Below are 17,450 nucleotides of genomic sequence, written 5' to 3'. Positions count from 1 at the left end.
CTTATGGTTTTTATACTTTATATAAACATTTTCAAGTCTTAATTAAGCAATTTCCAAGATGTAAAATTAAAACACACATGATGCAGCAGTATACTTGAAACAGCTGTGGCACATTGATGAACGTGATGTAAAGTCGAGCAGAAATTAACCCAGCTATCAAATTAAAAGATGAACAGTGATGAGATGCCTTCAAGATCATGTCCCCAGTGTAACTTGCAGAAATGAAAATGTGAGCAGGCACACATGGACCAAGGATTCAGTCCTCCTCTTGAAATCTCCAAATAGCAATCTCTCCACTGTCGCTGCAGGAAGCCAGGAGTCCCGCCTCCTTCGGGTTCCATGCAACACAGTTAACGTCCTGGCTGTGAGCTTTGGTCACCTGAGCAACCAGGGAGAACACCGGCTCGTCCGGATTTGCTGTGACATCTTCCTTGAACACTCGTACTGCATCATCTCCACAAGCAGTTGCAAGGGCACCAGTTAGCCGACACCTGAACAGTGAAAGTTAGATTGGTTAATTCAGATCACTTTGAGCAGGCGATCAATTAACAAAATGTCTTTTGAAATTGTTAATGTTCTCAGTGATCCAAACAGTGAAACTGATGGGTTAGAATGCAATGAACCCATTTAGTATGTGAAAACAAGTTCAGTCTTACCAGACAACATCATACACTGTTCGTCCATGATACCCAGACAGAGTGCAAACACACTTCCAAGACAGGTTACCTTTTAACAAAGTAGACATAAAGCATTTGATAATGAGAGTTTGATTTTTCCCCTTCATGCTCTACATTCATCTCTAAGAACTCACCCTGACCGCTGTCAGTTGGATACTCTTTCCAAATCTTCACAGTGCGGTCATCACTGCAGGAAGCCATCCTCTCTCCAGTTGCATCAAAACACAAACTCCAGACAGTGGATGTGTGTCCTTGCAAGGTGGCACGGCACTCCCAGTCATCATCCTCTTCCTTATATATGCAAATGTTGTTGTCATAGCTTGCAGACGCCAACAGCTTTGGAAATTCATGGGAAGTATATGGTTAGATACGGATGGTACACTAGACAGTAATCATACAGATGCACAGAGTGTGGCCTACTTCTTGGGTCGGGTGCCACACAACATGCTTGACATCTTGTGTGTGAGAGTTGATAACTGTAACGCACTCATACTCATCTTCTTCATCCACTGTGAATTATGAAGCAAGTGGAGTTACAAGCCAGCTGATTCAGTGATTTCTAACAATAGAACAGATTTATGACATGCCTCTGAGGTGGTAACACTTGTGGTTAATACAAACCTTCCCAGACCCAAACACTCTTGTCTCTGCTACATGTGGCCAGCAGATTCCCTGAAGGAGCCCACGCCACACATTTGACCTCATTTTCATGTCCTTCCAACACAGTCAAACTCTGGAAGACAAACCAAGAGTCTGGGTAAAATCTGCTTACACAAATCATCTGTGAAGTGTATTAAATGACATTAAACACAAATTATATAATCTAACCTCAAAGTCATCTTCCTTCTTTTTCCAGATGCATGTGGTTGCATCAAAGCTGGCAGAAGCCAGATAGTTCCCACAGGGAGACCATGCCACCTTCCTCACAGTGCGTTGGTGTCCATCCTGTAGCACACTCTTGCATATCCAAGAATCACCTAAAAAACACACACACACATAAAAAAGGTCGTCATGTTTCTCATATTGCTTTAACATTCATACTAACATAGCAAGGCTTTTAGTTTTTTCTTATTAATTGTTCAATCCCCACCATTTTAGAAAAGACTGTGAAGAGCCTTGGGAAGTTCTCTGATAACAGCCTCAGAGATACAGCCTCTATTAAGAACACCTGTGAGGAGCTAGGGGGTTGGCTGAAAACCATCGATAGGACAGGACTACCAGGCAAATTTAAGGCATGGATGTACCAGCATGGGATCCTGCCTCGGATACTGTGGCCACTGCTCCTCTATGAGTTCCCAATTTCCACCATTATAGACCTGGAGAACAAAGTCAACCTCTACTTCTTCGGGAATCAAAAGACCCAAAAGACTCAGGGGAATGGGTTGCAGTTAAGACTGGCAGGAAGCGGAGAGCAGAGGTTGCAGTGGAGCAGGCTGAATCCCGTTTACGGCATGGAGTCTTGGTGAGGACTTTGGCCAGAAGAAGAACTGGGCTATGAGCCTTTCCAGTTCCCTGCTATGACAGAGTAGGGGGAAGAAGTGAAGGCAACTGGTCCAGGATTAAGTGAGAGCAGCTGCAGAAGAAGAGAGGTCCAGCAAAGCAGTGGGGATGAGACAGCAAGGCATCTGGACTAGATGGGAACAAGTTCTGGAGAGAAAGATCATGTGGACTGACCTCTGGCAGGCAGAGCCACACCTCTTTAAGATCCTTGTCCAGGCTGTCTATGAGGTTCTTCCCAGCCCATCCAATCTGAACTGCTGGGGTTTGACAGACGCACCATCATGCCCCCTTTGCCAGAGGAAGGAGACCCTAGAACATATACTGAGCTGCTGCCCAAAAGCTCTGGGTGAAGGCAGATACCGCTGGCGTCATGACCAAGATGACAGCATCTGTGGTGTTATTGCCACCTGCCAAAGGTCCAAACCTGGGAAGCACAATATCAGCTTCATCAGAGCTGGAGAGAACCCAACAGCAACATCGAGAGAAACATCCGGACTTCTCAACACTGCACAGCTGACAGTGGACCTAGGCAGGCAACTCAAGTTCCCCCAGCATGTTGCAAAGACTATTCTCAGACCTGACATCATTTTGGTGTCAGTGGCACCAAGGAATGTTGTCATGCTGGAGCTCACTGCCATGGAAAGAGAGAATGAAGGAGGCCTTTGAGCGGAAGAGGGACAAATACCAGGACCTAGCCAGTGACTGCCACAGACGAGGCTGGAAGGCTAGGTGCTAACCTGTGGAGGTTGGATACAGAGGTTTTGCAGGACAGTCCCTCTGCAGGGCTTATACTGCACTTGGCATCACAGGTGAAAGGAGGAGGAGAGCCATCTCTAACAGCACAGAGGCAGCAGAAATCGCCTCCAGGTGGCTCTGGATAAAAAGAGCTGATCCGTGGTGAACTGTCAGGGCACATGCTCACCCACAGGGCAGGGTCGTCTGAGGGAGGGTGTCTGATGTTTGAGAGACCTGAAACACCCAGTGATCTCAGAATACATCACTGATGATGTGCCTGGCTTTGCATCAGAAGATGTATCATCACAACAAATACAAAAATAACAATACCTTTATATATATATATATATATATATATATATATATATATATATATATATATATATACACACACACACACACTACAGTTCAAAAGTTTGGGGTCACTTCCCTATTGAATCCCATGGCAAAGGGACCCCAAACTTTTGAACAGTAGTGTATGTATATATATATATATATATATATATATATATATATACATACACACACACATATATATATACACACACACACATAGATATTCATACATATACATATACATACATATACATACATATATATATATATATATATATACATACATACAGACACACATACACACACACGTATATGACCATGTGCACTTAATCCACTGCAGCAATGTTTCCAAATTTTTCTTCTTCTTTTTGTCCCCCTTGCTGGTTGAATTTATCACTACTTTGGTTTCGGAAAATTAACCTCATTATCCATCATTCATGTGCGAAGGAACACAGGGCTGAGAACCCTAATATTTTTTCTATCATTACAGTATAACGTGAGGACTACCTGTACTCAACAAAACGCTGTAATAATTGCGTGTACTGCTTACCTTCGTGTCCCCATATCCGGATGGTCTTGTCACCCCCACACGAGGCAAGCAGCGCCCCGTTCGGGCTCCAACTGACAAACCAGCACCGAGAGTCCGGGTGTGCGCTCAATTTCTGAACCAGGGACAGAGCCTGCTTCATAGCTGGTCCACTTCAATATTTTGTCTTCAAGGGTCTCTCAACTCTGTCGCTTCAATCGAGTTATAACAAGCCGTACCACCGCTCTATTTAACGACAGTCACTTGCTAGCATTTGGAAGCAGGAAAGAATGTTTTTGCTATACAAAACCAAGTAGGAAAGTTCACACAAACATTCATAGCGGAAATACCGCCATCTTTGCTTATCAACGTTAGAGGTTGGGTGGGGGGATGTACGCGCTGCATTGTGGGCTTGAGCTACTATTATGCTTCCAACTGTTTACATATTTACTCTTAAATTAAAAGAATATGTACACAGTGTCTGTATGATTACATTATATATTAAAATAAAAAATAGTGTTAATAGTCTGAAGTACAAAACAGATCATATTTCGGAGTGTTTAACTGTTTTTGAGTGAGTTACCAGTAGGTGGGGATACTAGTTACCACGCTGACGTTTTCCACGAAGAAGAACGTTGCAAACAGGAAGTCAATATTTCCCGGAAACTAGCGTAAGCTGTCTTTTGTTTTCTTTTGTGTTTGTTTTCTGTACCATAGTAATGGTCTTTTTTAAATTAAGGTGCCCAGTGATATCATTTAAAGGGGTATTTTTTTAAAGTTATTTTGTTGTAGGTTAATGTCTTTTCATAAGAATTTGCGACATTTTACGTTTATTGTAAATTAGCCTCTTAGACTAACAACAGAGCTAACAGGCCTAAAGCCTATCTGTCTATTGTGTGCTCGTCCACAAAAATCGTCGTAATATTATAAACAACAGCTTGTTTTATTTTAGAAATATCGCATATCTCGGTGAACAACACGCCCGGACCGCTGTTATCAATTTTACTTCAAGGTAACCTTAGCTGGATCGGCTAACAGCTTTATTGTGGTCCGTGAACTGGCTGCTCCCATATTTACGAACGGAGCGCTATCAACCGACTGTTAGTAAGAGAGTGACAAAGGGAAGGTAACTCAAAAAATAAGGAGATCTGATAACTATGTATGCTCCGCCGGCTTCTAACGTTCCTGGAGCCCGAAGGAGGAGAGCTGGCACGTCATTGCCCAAGCAGCCAGAGAGGAGCTTGATATCGGCTTTGCCCGGAGCCTTGTCCATTACAGCGTTGTGCACCGCGCTGGCTGAGCCAGCTTGGCTCCGTGTTCACGGGGGCACCTGTCCGAGGCAAGAGCTGGGAGTGGCAGATGTCTTGGGGTACATTGATCACAAGCTTCTGGATGGTAAGGACTAGTACTAGTCATCTTGTCGCGCACTTTAAGTGAAATTAAATTAAAATACTTTATTAATCTCTGAAGGAAATTGCAATAAAACCTTTTGATGTTTCCACAGATTACTGTGTGAACCCACAAACTATCCTGCTGCTGAGGGTAATAGCAGCCTTCTGTTTCCTGGGTATCCTGTGCAGTCTAACTGCTTTCCTGTTGGATGTGTTTGGACCCAAACACCCTGCTCTAAAGATCACACGTAGATATGCTTTTGCACATATACTTACAGGTACTTATGTGTCATATTTTTTTTATTTATTTAATTTTCTCTGTAATGTAATTTATTAACTATTTCTGCTGCTTAACTACTTTCTCTGTCTCCTCTTAGTGTTGCAGTGTGCCACGGTTATAGGCTTTTGCTACTGGGCCTCAGAGTTGATCTTGTCACTACAGCAGCAACACAAAAAGTATCACGGCTCTCTCATATACGTCACATTTGCCATCAGTTTCTACCTGGTGGCAGGTGCTGGTGGAGCATCTATTCTTGCCACAGCTGCAAACCTCTTGCGCCACTACCCCACTGAGGAGGAAGAGCAGGCCTTAGAGCTTCTCTCAGAAATGGAGGACAGCAGCGAGACTTTTCCTGTTGATTATGACATTACCAATCAGTTTCAACCGCCACCCGCCTACACACCCTAATGCCATCAGACTGTCCTTGCTGACGCTTTTTTTTCCCCCCACTCAGCACAGCTATTTGCTTGATGTGTGAACCGCACTCTTTATCAAATTGATATCTTTGCAAATATTCTTGGCAGTGAAAACAGTGTGTGCACAGCTAGTGCACAGATTCTTTGAATGACAGTGCTTGGATGCATGAATGCTTTCTTTAGTGGTGTTGGGAATTTAGGAAATATTTCTTACTTTCACCACTGAAGTGGTTAGTGATTTGCATGTAAATGGCTTATAGGATCTGGTCCTTACATGTAAAGATAACTAAACTGCAAGGAACCCTTAAGAGGGCTTAACGCAAGACATTGATGAAGCAGCCACAGCCTGATCTGTTCAACTGTAAAATCAGGGATGTTGGCAGATTGTCAGTGGTTGCCGCAGTTGAACTTGAACGAGGCTTCGTTAAACAGCATTGTCATTTAATTTGATGTGCTTGCCATGTATATGATTTTTTTTCTTGATACATCATAGATGCAGAAATACATGTACACTGACAAGATTGTTTTAGACATGTATTTTATATAAATTAATAACAAATGTACCTTATTTATTGTATGTACTGTCTTTTTCTTTTGTTTTTCTTTTACTTTTTCACCATGTTGCTGTTAGTGACTTCTCTGTTCAGTTAGTTTTCTTTGTTCACCTATGTACCTGGAATAAGGAAAATTGTCAAAAATTTGAGACATGTCTATTAAAGGGTGTTCGCAGCATGTGTTGTACATTGAGAGCAACCTGCCTCAGAGAAACGGAGCGATATTCAGCAACAAACCTCACAGCATAAGTTAGTTGTCATGTTTATTGTAATTGATTTTTTTTTTTAAAAAAACCCTTAATTGTACCTTGTGATTAGCTTATGTGGCAATTTAAGTATGTGTTTCCCATGTATGAGTTATTTTGGTTTTGTGTTGAGATTTTTAAGATTCAGTCAGAACCTTACTTGAACATCATACGTAACGTTCTAAGCTGAGGCTTGAATTTGAGACTGTGGTGATTCTAGTTTGTTGTACACTATTCTGTTAAAGGCATTCTCTGCATTTTGCTCCTCACTTTCACTGTATTTTCATCACAGGTATGTAAATATTGATTGTTTATACATAAAGTGGTCATAATAAAGTAAATGCCATATTTTGCCTCCTGCTCTTCACCTGTAACTTAGCATTGCCTCTACTCTTGCATCTTGAACATTTGGCAACAGTATTCCACTAAAGGCAGCCAGTAGTTTTGATCTAGCGGTGACTTTCCATCTGCCTAGGGTATTTCTGGGTTCACCGTCTAGACGCAACATGGTATTACAGAGAGTAAGAGCCTTACAACTTAATGGACTTTAAAGGGCATATGGTATGTCACTATGTCTCCATAAAAGTAGCGTGAACTCATTGCAATTTAATACATGTTATCAAGAGCCAAATTCTAAATAGGTGAATATTGGCTGAAGATGAAGTGTGCTTTTTGGCCAAATGACTTAATCAAAGGAATTACCAAGGTATTATTAGGGGAGGGTTTTCAAGTCAAGGTGTGAGAAGACAATGGAGCTTACGTGGCAACGTCATTTGGCCACACTCTGATGGTATATATATGGACATCCTCTGTGAGATCAATATCAGGACCATTAGAAGTCTTTACGGGCTGTGTGGCAAAGTGTTAGGTCACAGTTTCCTCCTGAAACATTGAGACTTAAGCCAAATCATGCTGGCAACCAAGACTTTACTGTCAAAGCAGACACTGGCTGTTCTTTCTCGCCAGCCTGCCTGCTTTGTTCACCATGGTGACTATGGCAACTGGGGAAACACCAATGTTGCTCTGGTAAGTTAAACTGATCGGTGAGAAAAGTTAGATTAGCCCGGGCAATGTTGTAATCTGTCAATTTATTTATTCCAGGTTTTCTCAGGATGTGGCTGGTGGGATGGAACTGATGTCCACGAGGGTGTGTAGTGAGTATCAGGACATCAAGAAGGTTACACTATTATGTAATGTGTCATCATACAAAGATGGTAACTAAAAACTCTTGTCTTTCAGCACTATGTACCACTTGAGCCGAAATGGCGCTCGCTTTCAGATGTTTGCTCCAAATCAACAGCAGATGCATGTGATGGACCACATAAAAAGGCAACCTGCCTCTGGTGAGAACCGGTAGGAACCACCGATATGCTTTCACACTAATTAGAGCGATAAGATGGGATCTGTGACTGATTTAACTTTACAGGTTTAGATACCTAACTTGACTCACTCCACAAGGTAGTATTTCTGATTATATTTGGCCGTTGAACAGGAACATGATGATGGAGTCAGCTCGCTTCAGTCATGGTCAGGGAAAGATGCAAATGCAGGACCTGTCCATGCTGGATGTTAACAACTTTGATGCTGTCATCTTTCCTGGAGGTCATGGAATCACCAAGAATCTGTGAGGAATATTGAAATATGAGTCAATCACATGAGATACAGTCTTGTATGATTAAAGATATGTCTGATTCAAGTACATGATTCTTGACTCTATAGATCCTCTTTTGTGAAAGATGGCAAAGACTGCAAGCTGCAGAATGATGTGGAAAGGGTGCTTAAAGATTTCCATCGTTCACGCAAACCTATTGGGTATGTATCATGCAGTCACTACTCATACTATGAACACTAAAAACAAATGAAAGTGCTGGAAAATCTCTTAAAATGACATGTAACACCCAAGCATGAGGCCAAATTACAGACTGTTTGAATGTAACACTTATTTTAAGTAGATAAAGTCAAACTAGATAAACATGAGAGATTTAAACAATCCTTGTAATCAAATTAGGACACGGGAGAAGCTATAAGGGGTCAATAGAATGAAAACAGAGATGTTTATTGATAAGTAAGGCATCACCATTGCGGAACTTGTTTTTAAAATCTTGTAGATGCTGCTTTTAATTAGCAATAGTTTAATCACATTTTTGCTTTTTTCATACTGTGTTTCTGGGAAAAAGGCTTTTACCTCATATTCTACCCCTTAAGTTTGGTAAGCCAATTAACAAAGCTTATTCCTGCTTAACAAAACCTCAGAAAGCAAGCAAAGCTTCTCAGAAACCTTTTCTTTATGCATGGGAGTCAGATTTGTATTTTACTACAGAGAAATCAAAAGATTTGTTAAAAAATGTGCTTCATGGACCATTGGAAAGATCTGTTTTTCTCAAGAGATGTAAGAAGAAGCTGTGGTGAAAGTCTTCATTTTAAATTGTCACTGACTACAGTTGACAGCAGGAAGTCCAGGTGCAATAAAAATAGTCTTTACGCTCTTAAGCTCACATTGGACAGCAAGAAAGCAGCCTTTCCAGGCAAATCCTATAAAGGAGACAGACCTAAACAAATGCTCCAACACATATGGTCCAACACAATGCAGTCTGGCATGACTGGTTCAGATAGGATGAGGTGATGAGCAGGCCATTGTGCAGACCTATGACAAGGTCATGTAGAAGGACATTAGGTATAAGGTGAAGATTGGAAGATTCCACGTGGTAGGAGATGTGGGATTACAGGAATCAGAGAGTGGAGCTAGAAACTGAGGAGGAGCAGATGAAGTCTGTTCTGTCATCATGACAACAGAAGGTCAAATGGTATGTTGATCTGTGCGCTACATCCGAAGGAGAGTAATCCTTATCTATTGCCATAAATTCCAGGAAGGAGTTTGAGCCACTGAAGATGTTTTTTTTTCTTTTTTTCTTCTTAAATCAACAATGACAATACCAGTAAATAATTCCTCAAAAGCTTAAACGTTTTAACTGTGACTTATAAGATTAGTAATTGAAGAATTCTATTGAAAACAGCTGCTATAGCAGAACAAAATTCACACTAAGAGATATTTAATATGTAATTAAACCAAGTGGACTGTAATTTTGAGTGTTCCTTAGCTTTCAATATTAATAGAGTTGATGTTTTTATGTGTTTTAAGGGTTTATATTGTTTTTGTTCATTTTATATTTTAATGAGTGTGATTTTTGTGTGTGTGTGTGTGTGTGGGTGGGTGTTTTTAGGCCTTTTTTTGGCCATTGCTTTGCTGTGCAGCACTTTGGTTGGAATTGTTGTGTTTAAAGTGCTTCAAAAAAGAATTGGATTGAATTGGAAATGTCTGCCAATGCGTCTAGTGAAGTTGTGAGCAGCTATGCAAAAAAAATGATCTGCCCTTGACCATCACTAGAAAGTTTTAGGACCCCTCTTGCATCATGTTTAGTGTGCTTTAAATTCGAAATATTTCACACCAGTTCCTTAGTCATGTCTCATTTTTTTTATCTTTCCTGTATGACACAGGTAAGACAGTTTCACACCCTACTCAGCCTTGTCTGTCCAGTATAAGCTGATTCCTTGCTCTGGTTTCAGACTGTCCAGCATGGCCCCCGTGCTGGCCTGCCGTGTGCTGCCCAGCATCGAGGTGACCATGGGCTATGAGCGAGATGAGAGCACTCGCTGGGGAAACTGGCCACACACAAGCATGGTGCAGGCTGTGAAAAGCATGGGCGCACGCCACAATGTCCGCGAGCCATATATATCCTTTCAGAGATCTCTTTTCACTAATGGTGTAAGTTAAAATAATTTACAATGGACTCATCACACTGTTAATCTCAATTATCTGCTGTTTTGACCTTGACCCTTCCTTTCACGAAGCCTATGTGGATGAGAAGAACAAAGTGGTTAGCACTCCGTCCTTCATGTGGGAGACAGACTATCACTATCACTATATTTTTGATGGGATTGGAAATATGGTCAAACATGTCATGCGTATGTCGACCAAGTGAGGTCACATTTTAAGCTTGGAAAGAAAATCCATAATGTTGATGGTGACTTGCAAAGTTCACCTCTGTATTGCAATGGATACTTTCCTGATATAATATATAGAATAGAGATGCTTTAATTAAAAAGGCAAAATATTGTGTGATTCATGGTTATTTTAGGAAAGCATGTGACACATGTAGAGAACATCTCCACATCTTGGAAGCCAGTGGTTCAGTTTCTGTCTACTTTGATTCATGATTTCTGTCTTTAGACAGTTTGTTCATAATTACAGGGAACATCTCAGTAATTCTCCAAGTTAATCATAACATACTGCATGAAAACAGCTGCTTGTTTGAACTGTGAAAGAGAACCAAAACATTTCAGTACACCAAGATGGAAAAAAAACAGTGACTGAGTTTTAGGGCATAAGAAGGATTAATTAGAGTGGATTCTCAAAATCTCATTAGAAGCGGGGAAAATATGCTGTTGCTAAATTAAATCTCTGAAATAAAACTTTAAACTTAAATGCTAATGACTGTTATTGCATGTGCTGCTCAAAGTATATCTCACTACTGAAGCCTGAGGTGAGACAGTGATTCATCTTTCTTCAGGAGGAGAGGCTCTCAAAGTGGCTGTGGTATGATGAAATAAGGGAGTGGGAATTCATGTGCATTCATGTTCTGGTATACATTGGTACCTCATAGTTTGTGAACACTTGAATTGTTGTATTTATGCACAAATTTGCCCAGTTTCAAGAGTAGATAAAGAAAATCCAGTAAAACAAGTGAAGCTGTGACATTAGAAATGATCATTTACTTATAAACATAACACACTTCCTGTCCTTCCACAATATTTCTATTTGATTATAGTGAGGCATTTGACTTGGTAATAAAACATTAACTTTACTTTTCTTTAAACATTCTTTGGTAGAACAATTTGTGTCCTTTGCATCATTGTCTTGCTGCAGGGCAGTGCAGGAACAGGACTTTCCCCTTGAATTTATTTTTATAATTCAGAGTGAAGTGTTCATCAATGATGGCAAGTTTTCCTGGCAAAGATGCATCAAAATTGGGCCCAAACTATGAAACTACCACCACCATGTGTCACAGATGGAGAAATGGTTCTTATGCTGTGACATGTTTTCCATTCTTAAATCCATTCATTTTTCTGTCTTACATGCCTTCTCAAGATAAATAACTGGGAGAAAACCATTGTGCAATCTTTCCAACATGATGAGCATTGACATCACTTTTATGACGTCTTCATCATGTTTTGTATAGTGATACTTTTACACTGTCTCAGACTGCAAGATCTCTGGAGATTAAACAGGGCCCCTACTCAAACAAAAACCACCTGATGTCAAATTTACCTTCAGATTAACTGCTAATCCAAGATCTACACAAAGATTTATGTGTATTCTGCAATGTACGATTTGATCATTTTCCTCTAACTAGTATGCATAATCTTTCATTTAAAGCTTGGTTTGCTTTATCTGCTTTTAAGGTGTCTGAAAATCAAATGTTTTAGTCACATGTATGTGAAAATTCTGAATATTCTATAAAAATACCTAATTAAAAGAGCAACTACATTCATAAATGAATTTCATCATTGGCCAAAATAACCAATATATTAATACTCTCCAGTCTGGTGCATTCAGTATATAACAATTTATTAATTACAAGCATATAAAAATGACAAAAACAACCAGGTGGCAAGATATAAAATTTCCCACTTTGTACAAAGCATCCAAAGCTGTCGTTAGAAATACTACTCACTCCACATTGGGTTTTTCAACTGGGAAAATAAGCAAGAATACAAATGTTGTCTCAAAGTGTAACTGCAAAGAGATCCTTAAAATCTGTTTCTCAGGTGACTTACAAAACCAGCTTCTGTTATATATCAGTAGAAAAAAAAGAAGAAAAACATGTACAGTAGGCTAAAGGGCACAAAATTCATAACAGACTTGTAATTCAAATACAGAATTAGAAGTCATTGTTCACAGTGTTGCCGTCACATCAGTGATGTGAAATGTAAACGTTGCATATCGTCATTCATCTTAATAAATATATAGATATACTCACAATGGGTAAAACAGAACGAGTTCAGTCATATGTTATCTGTAAGACTTGTTTAATTATAACTTGTCAGATTGACCCTTACACTGTCCTGTTACTCCTGTAGTGAACTCATAAAATCAAAAAAATTAAGGCAAAAGTAATTTTTCCTGTGTTTCTTATCAAGTTTTTTCAGTGTGGGTTTTTAAGTTTTGACCGATTCAGGTGGAGTAAAGTAGTTTTCTTTCACTGAATGAAATGAATTTACTATACAACAACAGAATTCATTCACATTAAACTACATATAAACATTTGTACACTTCAAACAAATACTGAGAAGCTAATGGGACATAGCAGGTTATGAAACGGGAAAGCATTCCAGGTGACCTGGAGCAGGTAAACAACAGCATTAAATGAACATATTCTTTCTGCTAAATTGTTGTTTGTGTAATAAAAAAGAAGGAAAGCCTTGTGTCAAAGAATAATTACTTTACCTAATAACTCGACCTCAAAGTACTTAAATTTAAATAATGAAGAAAATGGAGAACACCTTGAGCACCATTTGATTAGTATTACAAGCACCACTACCGATGTAGACACATATTACCTTGTATGTAGACCTACATAATTATCAGTAGAATCCTTTATTATTAATGTAGGGGAGTCTTGGAAGCAAAAGGCATTAACTTGAAAACAGTCATTATAATGTGGTACGTTTCTGCTTTTATAAAGCAGGCCTCTTTCAGTTCTTAACTGTGAATCTCTCTTGGTCTGCATTAGTATTTCATGTCTGCGTGCCTGATTGTCGAGGTTTAAAACAAAACTCCCAATATACAGCGGCACCGGTTTCTTAGGAAAATAAAGATAAATAATTCCTGCTTTGCTTCTTTATGTAAAGCACAAACACAAGAATACATCTGAAAACAAACGAGGAGCTGTGGTATCACATTTGATGGCATATAACAACTGCTGTAACAGAAAATAAAAACTTAAAGGTTTCCAGTGTTTCTGGACCACAGTGCTGTCGTCCAATCAGCTTAAATGCTATTTGGTATCTCTCATAGATATACCTGTGAAAGAGAATGAGAGAGAGAGAGAGAGCACAACAACATTAGAAAACATCCAGTAAATAAATGTCAAGGTAAAGCATTTTAATTAAAAACTGAACAACAAAAGTTTAAGCATGCATCAATTCACAGCATGCACAGCAGCAGGCAGGAAAAAGGATTCAAGCAGGTGAGCAGTGAAGAGGTGGAAAAAAGGAGGAAAGAGATGCAAGGGCAAGCGGAGTAACGGACCGGGTTCAGCTGCTACAGCAGTGCTGAGCTGGAGTCAGAGTCTGAATCGTGGCCGGGGGTGAGGCAGGGCTCACGGGAACAGACGGACTCCTGAGCCCGTCTGTACTCTTGGTACTCCAGGCGGAGAGCGTTGAAGCGCGCTTCACTTAGGGAGCGGTTGTACGTGCAGCGAGGAGGGTTGAAAACTGGTGGGCTGACTGGGGGAGACGGGCCTGGGGCGGCATCAGGGGCGGGAAAGGCATGGATGGGAATATTATGGAATGAGCTTACAAAAATCACAGCACTAGGGCACAAGACGAACACATGCAGCACCATCACATCAAGCTTTACAGTCACTATGAAACATGCAACATTTTAAAATAATTTAAAAAAATGTAATTAAACTCATGGAAGATATATAAGAAATCATCACCTTTCTGATGCTGATCCTGGAGGCCACAAGTCTGATCATATCTGATTTCCCCCCTGCCTCTCCGAAAACCTATTTGTGATTGACCAAACTGTGTAGCCTCCAGGACCTCCGAGTCCACACAGACATCAGCAGAGTCCCACTCGTAACTCTCATCTACTGATGTGTTCCTTCTAATGAAATACACAGAACAAGTGGTCATGTAACATGTATCAGACAAGAAAGAAAAGCATCAGGATAAAAGTTATTTTGGCAACATAAATACATCCATCTGTAGAGAGGATACTCCAGTGTGTTTTTCATTCCAGGTGTGGGGGGCTGTTTCACCTTTTCACTCTCCTGTCAGGCAGCTCCATCTCAGTTCTGTATCGCTCATTTTCCTCTGTGGTTTCTGGGGAGCTGAGCAGGGTGGGAGTGATAGACAGGGACTGTCGGAACAGACCAGCACTCCCTCTTCCGCTGCTCTGGCTGGCATAACTGGCCCTACCTCCCTCCCTGATCTCAGTGTCCCCGGCCCTCCCCATCATCCTGTCTGGATGCCTGTAGCTCTCTCCCTCTCTTGGTGGAAATGGAGCATAATAAGGGGAGGGCCAACTGATGCCTCTGGGTAGGTAGGACCTTGGAGGACCTCTCCTGGAGTCTACAGGTCTCAAGCTTTCTACTCTGGATCCTGGCCAGTGCTGGTACTGGGGGACAGGGATGGAAGTGGGCATAGGGACATACTGATGCTGGGCAGACCTTAGGGTTTCTTGATAGGATGGAGACCACCTGGAGGACTCTGGGAAAACAGCGGCTTGCCGACGTGGATCGGAGGGCTCCAGCAGCGGAGAGACTGAGGTTTGTCTGGGTGGGTACATAGAGGGACTGAGGTAGGAAGGACCTGCCAAAGATCTATGTGCATGAAAAGGCCTCTCCAAGCTCCCCATGCTGGGACGCCTGAATGGAATATACTCCCTCCAGGAGGGACCTGGCCTGGGGAGGGAAGACGGCATTCGGCCTAAACTGTAAGACTTCACTCTGACATCAGGGTTCGGGAATTCATCCCAATAACATTTCTCAGAAATATATGTTCTTGGACTCTCAAAGTGCTCCCACCTCTGTGAGCCTAAGCTGATGGATTTCTTAAGGAAAGGACGAGGCTGCCCCATGCCTGAGAGAGTCCTGCAGGGACCTATGCTTAAGGATTTCTTTAGAAATGGCACAGGGGCTTGACTTATCCGTGACACAATATTATTAGTCCTGCTTCCCTGAGAGGATTGTCTTTGGGGTTGCTCAGATAAAAACTCTGTGCTGTCTGCAAAACTCTGAGAATGTTTTGACATTATATCTGCCATGCCTTTAGCTGCACTGAACAAAGTGTGAGCTGACCTTGATCCAAGTCTGGATTCAGGCCTATCTGCGCTATCATTTCCTGCTCGAATTCTTGTTTTCTCATCATAGAGCTGTTTGCTTGTTTTTTCCAGGGCAGGTGAAGATGACCTTGTGTCATCGGGGAACCTTACTCTGGTGTCTGTGTGTGGGGTGCGTCGACTGCCTTGCATGTTACTAGCATTAAAGTTGCTCTCTGCACCACCTATAGAATTAGTTTGTTGTCGGTTTGAGCTAGTTTCTGGGGTTTCTTGAACATGAACCTCCCAGTTTTTTGGAACTACATCAGGCTTTGCAACAACAGATATTGCTGGCTTTAGTTCTGAGCTTTGTCCAGTAGTATCTGAGACTTGAGGTTCTTCTACAGGTTCATCAACGCTCATTTCAATGAAGCCTGGAAGGCTCAGGTATTCAAGAATTGCACTTGTCTGTAAAGGGGACATTTTGGGGGATGGGGCTGCAGGTTTAGTCTTAAAGGAATCTGACATTCTGGGCACAGAAAACTGAGACTGGTCACTCTCAACCTCTTCTACTAAAGTTAAAGTTGAGATAGGGCTAGGACTATTAGAGAAAAGACATCTCTCGCTTCTTCTGGAGCGTGCTCGAACACCTTCTCTCTCCAACTCGGAGTACAAAGCTGAACTGTGTTGGTCATTGCAGCCTTGAGTGTCTCTGTCTTTGGCCTTTTCTCTTGCTTCATGATGTTCATAGGGTAGGGTAGAATAACTAGATGGACTGGGATCCCCTGTGGTTGTGCAACCTACTTCAGTTCTACCTCTCTGATTATGTGATGGGGAAGCTGACCTTGCAGGCTTCTCATTAGCAACCGAGGAACTCTTGGCAGCTGAATCCCAAAGCTGAAGGCCTGCATAAGCATACAAATCTCTAGACTTTGAAGCAACATCCTGTGTTTTGTCCTTCAAGCTCTGCTCAATGTTGGACTTCGTGCAAATATCTGGATTTTTCTGTGGAGTAGACGGCCTGGCTCTGTCAGGTGTTTTTAGACCGAGAGCAGAAGTTTCAGAGGTGACATCCGGGGAGAGCATGGCGAGAGATGTGTTCTGTGTCACTGGAGATCTGGAAGAATCCACAATAAGAGAATCTTCTGTTTCCCTACAAGTTTGACAATGTGACTCGGGCGATGAGGTCTCACAAGGGCTCTGAACAGGAATGAGGTTGGTAACAGATGTAACAGGGCTAATATCCCACTGTATGCGAGATGCAGGAATTCGGTCCAGGGGACTGCTGGTGCTGTCAAAGTAGCATGCCCTCCTGTAGTCAGAAACCCGACTTGTTACACCTGAGGGCCTGGTTTTCTGTCTGATATTAACATCTTGCAGCTTCCACACAGGCTCTTCCTCTGACTTGGCCGCATCCCTTTGAGGGCTTACTGTTTTACTAGACTGAGGTTCTTCTCTGCCTCGACTGAAAAGTCTTTGATCATCTACATAATTTTTTAACTCCCTCTCAATTTCTTCCCTCTCTTTTGCCAGTTGGGCACACTTGTTAACACTTTCCCTTTCCAGCTCACTCTCCAGCTGTGAGACCAGGGTGCTGTCATCAGTCAGCTGACTCTCCATGGGCTGGTAGCCTGTATTAAGTGACCTTTCTCTGTCTCTATCAATAAGCTTTGTTCTCCTCCCCAAGTTTGGAAACAGGTCTTCAGAGTGTGCCGGCATGCGATACCTTTTCAGAGAATCACAG

The 17,450-nt window shown here is 41.6% G+C and overlaps 4 protein-coding genes across 4 annotated transcripts in view; 2 read left to right on the top strand and 2 right to left on the bottom strand.

Moving 5' to 3' along the window:
* Position 1: 1 nt before the first annotated feature.
* Positions 2-4,202, bottom strand: ciao1 (cytosolic iron-sulfur assembly component 1). Its single transcript, XM_041998532.1, has 7 exons — positions 3,799-4,202; positions 1,506-1,654; positions 1,299-1,410; positions 1,098-1,186; positions 812-1,013; positions 657-726; positions 2-491 (listed from the first exon to the last, which is right to left on the bottom strand). Exons 1-7 carry the CDS (start codon positions 3,935-3,937, stop codon positions 257-259), a joined length of 996 nt encoding a protein of 331 aa, XP_041854466.1. The 5' UTR covers positions 3,938-4,202; the 3' UTR covers positions 2-256.
* A 205-nt stretch (positions 4,203-4,407) lies between these two features.
* tmem127 (transmembrane protein 127) lies at positions 4,408-6,698 on the top strand. Its single transcript, XM_041998533.1, has 3 exons — positions 4,408-5,169; positions 5,279-5,443; positions 5,543-6,698. Exons 1-3 carry the CDS (start codon positions 4,932-4,934, stop codon positions 5,851-5,853), a joined length of 714 nt encoding a protein of 237 aa, XP_041854467.1. The 5' UTR covers positions 4,408-4,931; the 3' UTR covers positions 5,854-6,698.
* A 1,032-nt stretch (positions 6,699-7,730) lies between these two features.
* gatd3al (glutamine amidotransferase class 1 domain containing 3A, like) lies at positions 7,731-11,512 on the top strand. Its single transcript, XM_042000030.1, has 6 exons — positions 7,731-7,814; positions 7,900-8,013; positions 8,153-8,284; positions 8,380-8,472; positions 10,225-10,390; positions 10,506-11,512. Exons 2-6 carry the CDS (start codon positions 7,904-7,906, stop codon positions 10,638-10,640), a joined length of 636 nt encoding a protein of 211 aa, XP_041855964.1. The 5' UTR covers positions 7,731-7,814; positions 7,900-7,903; the 3' UTR covers positions 10,641-11,512.
* Positions 11,513-12,269: 757 nt separating this feature from the next.
* Positions 12,270-17,450, bottom strand: part of igsf9b (immunoglobulin superfamily, member 9b) — a 28,690-nt gene continuing 23,509 nt past the window's right edge. Inside the window, 4 exon segments of the mRNA XM_042000029.1 lie at positions 12,270-13,741; positions 13,970-14,181; positions 14,382-14,551; positions 14,706-17,449. Coding sequence (XP_041855963.1) covers positions 13,982-14,181; positions 14,382-14,551; positions 14,706-17,449 — 3,114 coding nt within the window. The 3' untranslated portion in view covers positions 12,270-13,741; positions 13,970-13,981.

Source organism: Melanotaenia boesemani, chromosome 11, assembly GCF_017639745.1.
Source record: "Melanotaenia boesemani isolate fMelBoe1 chromosome 11, fMelBoe1.pri, whole genome shotgun sequence".
In the NCBI taxonomy this organism is placed as follows: domain Eukaryota; kingdom Metazoa; phylum Chordata; class Actinopteri; order Atheriniformes; family Melanotaeniidae; genus Melanotaenia; species Melanotaenia boesemani.
Note: the sequence above shows the minus strand (reverse complement) of the source record. Positions and strands in the feature narration are given on the sequence as shown.

What these genes read in the sequence shown, in the direction of transcription:
- gatd3al (XM_042000030.1), top strand. Translation starts at nt 7,904, where the DNA reads ATGTACCACTTGAGCCGAAATGGCGCTCGCTTTCAGATGTTTGCTCCA. An exon ending in CCTGCCTCTGGTGAGAACCG is followed by an intron (nt 8,014 to 8,152) that starts GTAGGAACCACC and finishes GCCGTTGAACAG; the next exon opens with GAACATGATGATGGAGTCAG. An exon ending in CATGGAATCACCAAGAATCT is followed by an intron (nt 8,285 to 8,379) that starts GTGAGGAATATT and finishes TTGACTCTATAG; the next exon opens with ATCCTCTTTTGTGAAAGATG.
- ciao1 (XM_041998532.1), bottom strand. Translation starts at nt 3,937, where the DNA reads ATGAAGCAGGCTCTGTCCCTGGTTCAGAAATTGAGCGCACACCCGGAC. An exon ending in CCGGATATGGGGACACGAAG is followed by an intron (nt 1,655 to 3,798) that starts GTAAGCAGTACA and finishes TGTGTTTTTTAG; the next exon opens with GTGATTCTTGGATATGCAAG. An exon ending in TGTGGCACCCGACCCAAGAA is followed by an intron (nt 1,014 to 1,097) that starts GTAGGCCACACT and finishes GAATTTCCAAAG; the next exon opens with CTGTTGGCGTCTGCAAGCTA.
- tmem127 (XM_041998533.1), top strand. Translation starts at nt 4,932, where the DNA reads ATGTATGCTCCGCCGGCTTCTAACGTTCCTGGAGCCCGAAGGAGGAGA. An exon ending in TGATCACAAGCTTCTGGATG is followed by an intron (nt 5,170 to 5,278) that starts GTAAGGACTAGT and finishes ATGTTTCCACAG; the next exon opens with ATTACTGTGTGAACCCACAA. An exon ending in TTTTGCACATATACTTACAG is followed by an intron (nt 5,444 to 5,542) that starts GTACTTATGTGT and finishes GTCTCCTCTTAG; the next exon opens with TGTTGCAGTGTGCCACGGTT.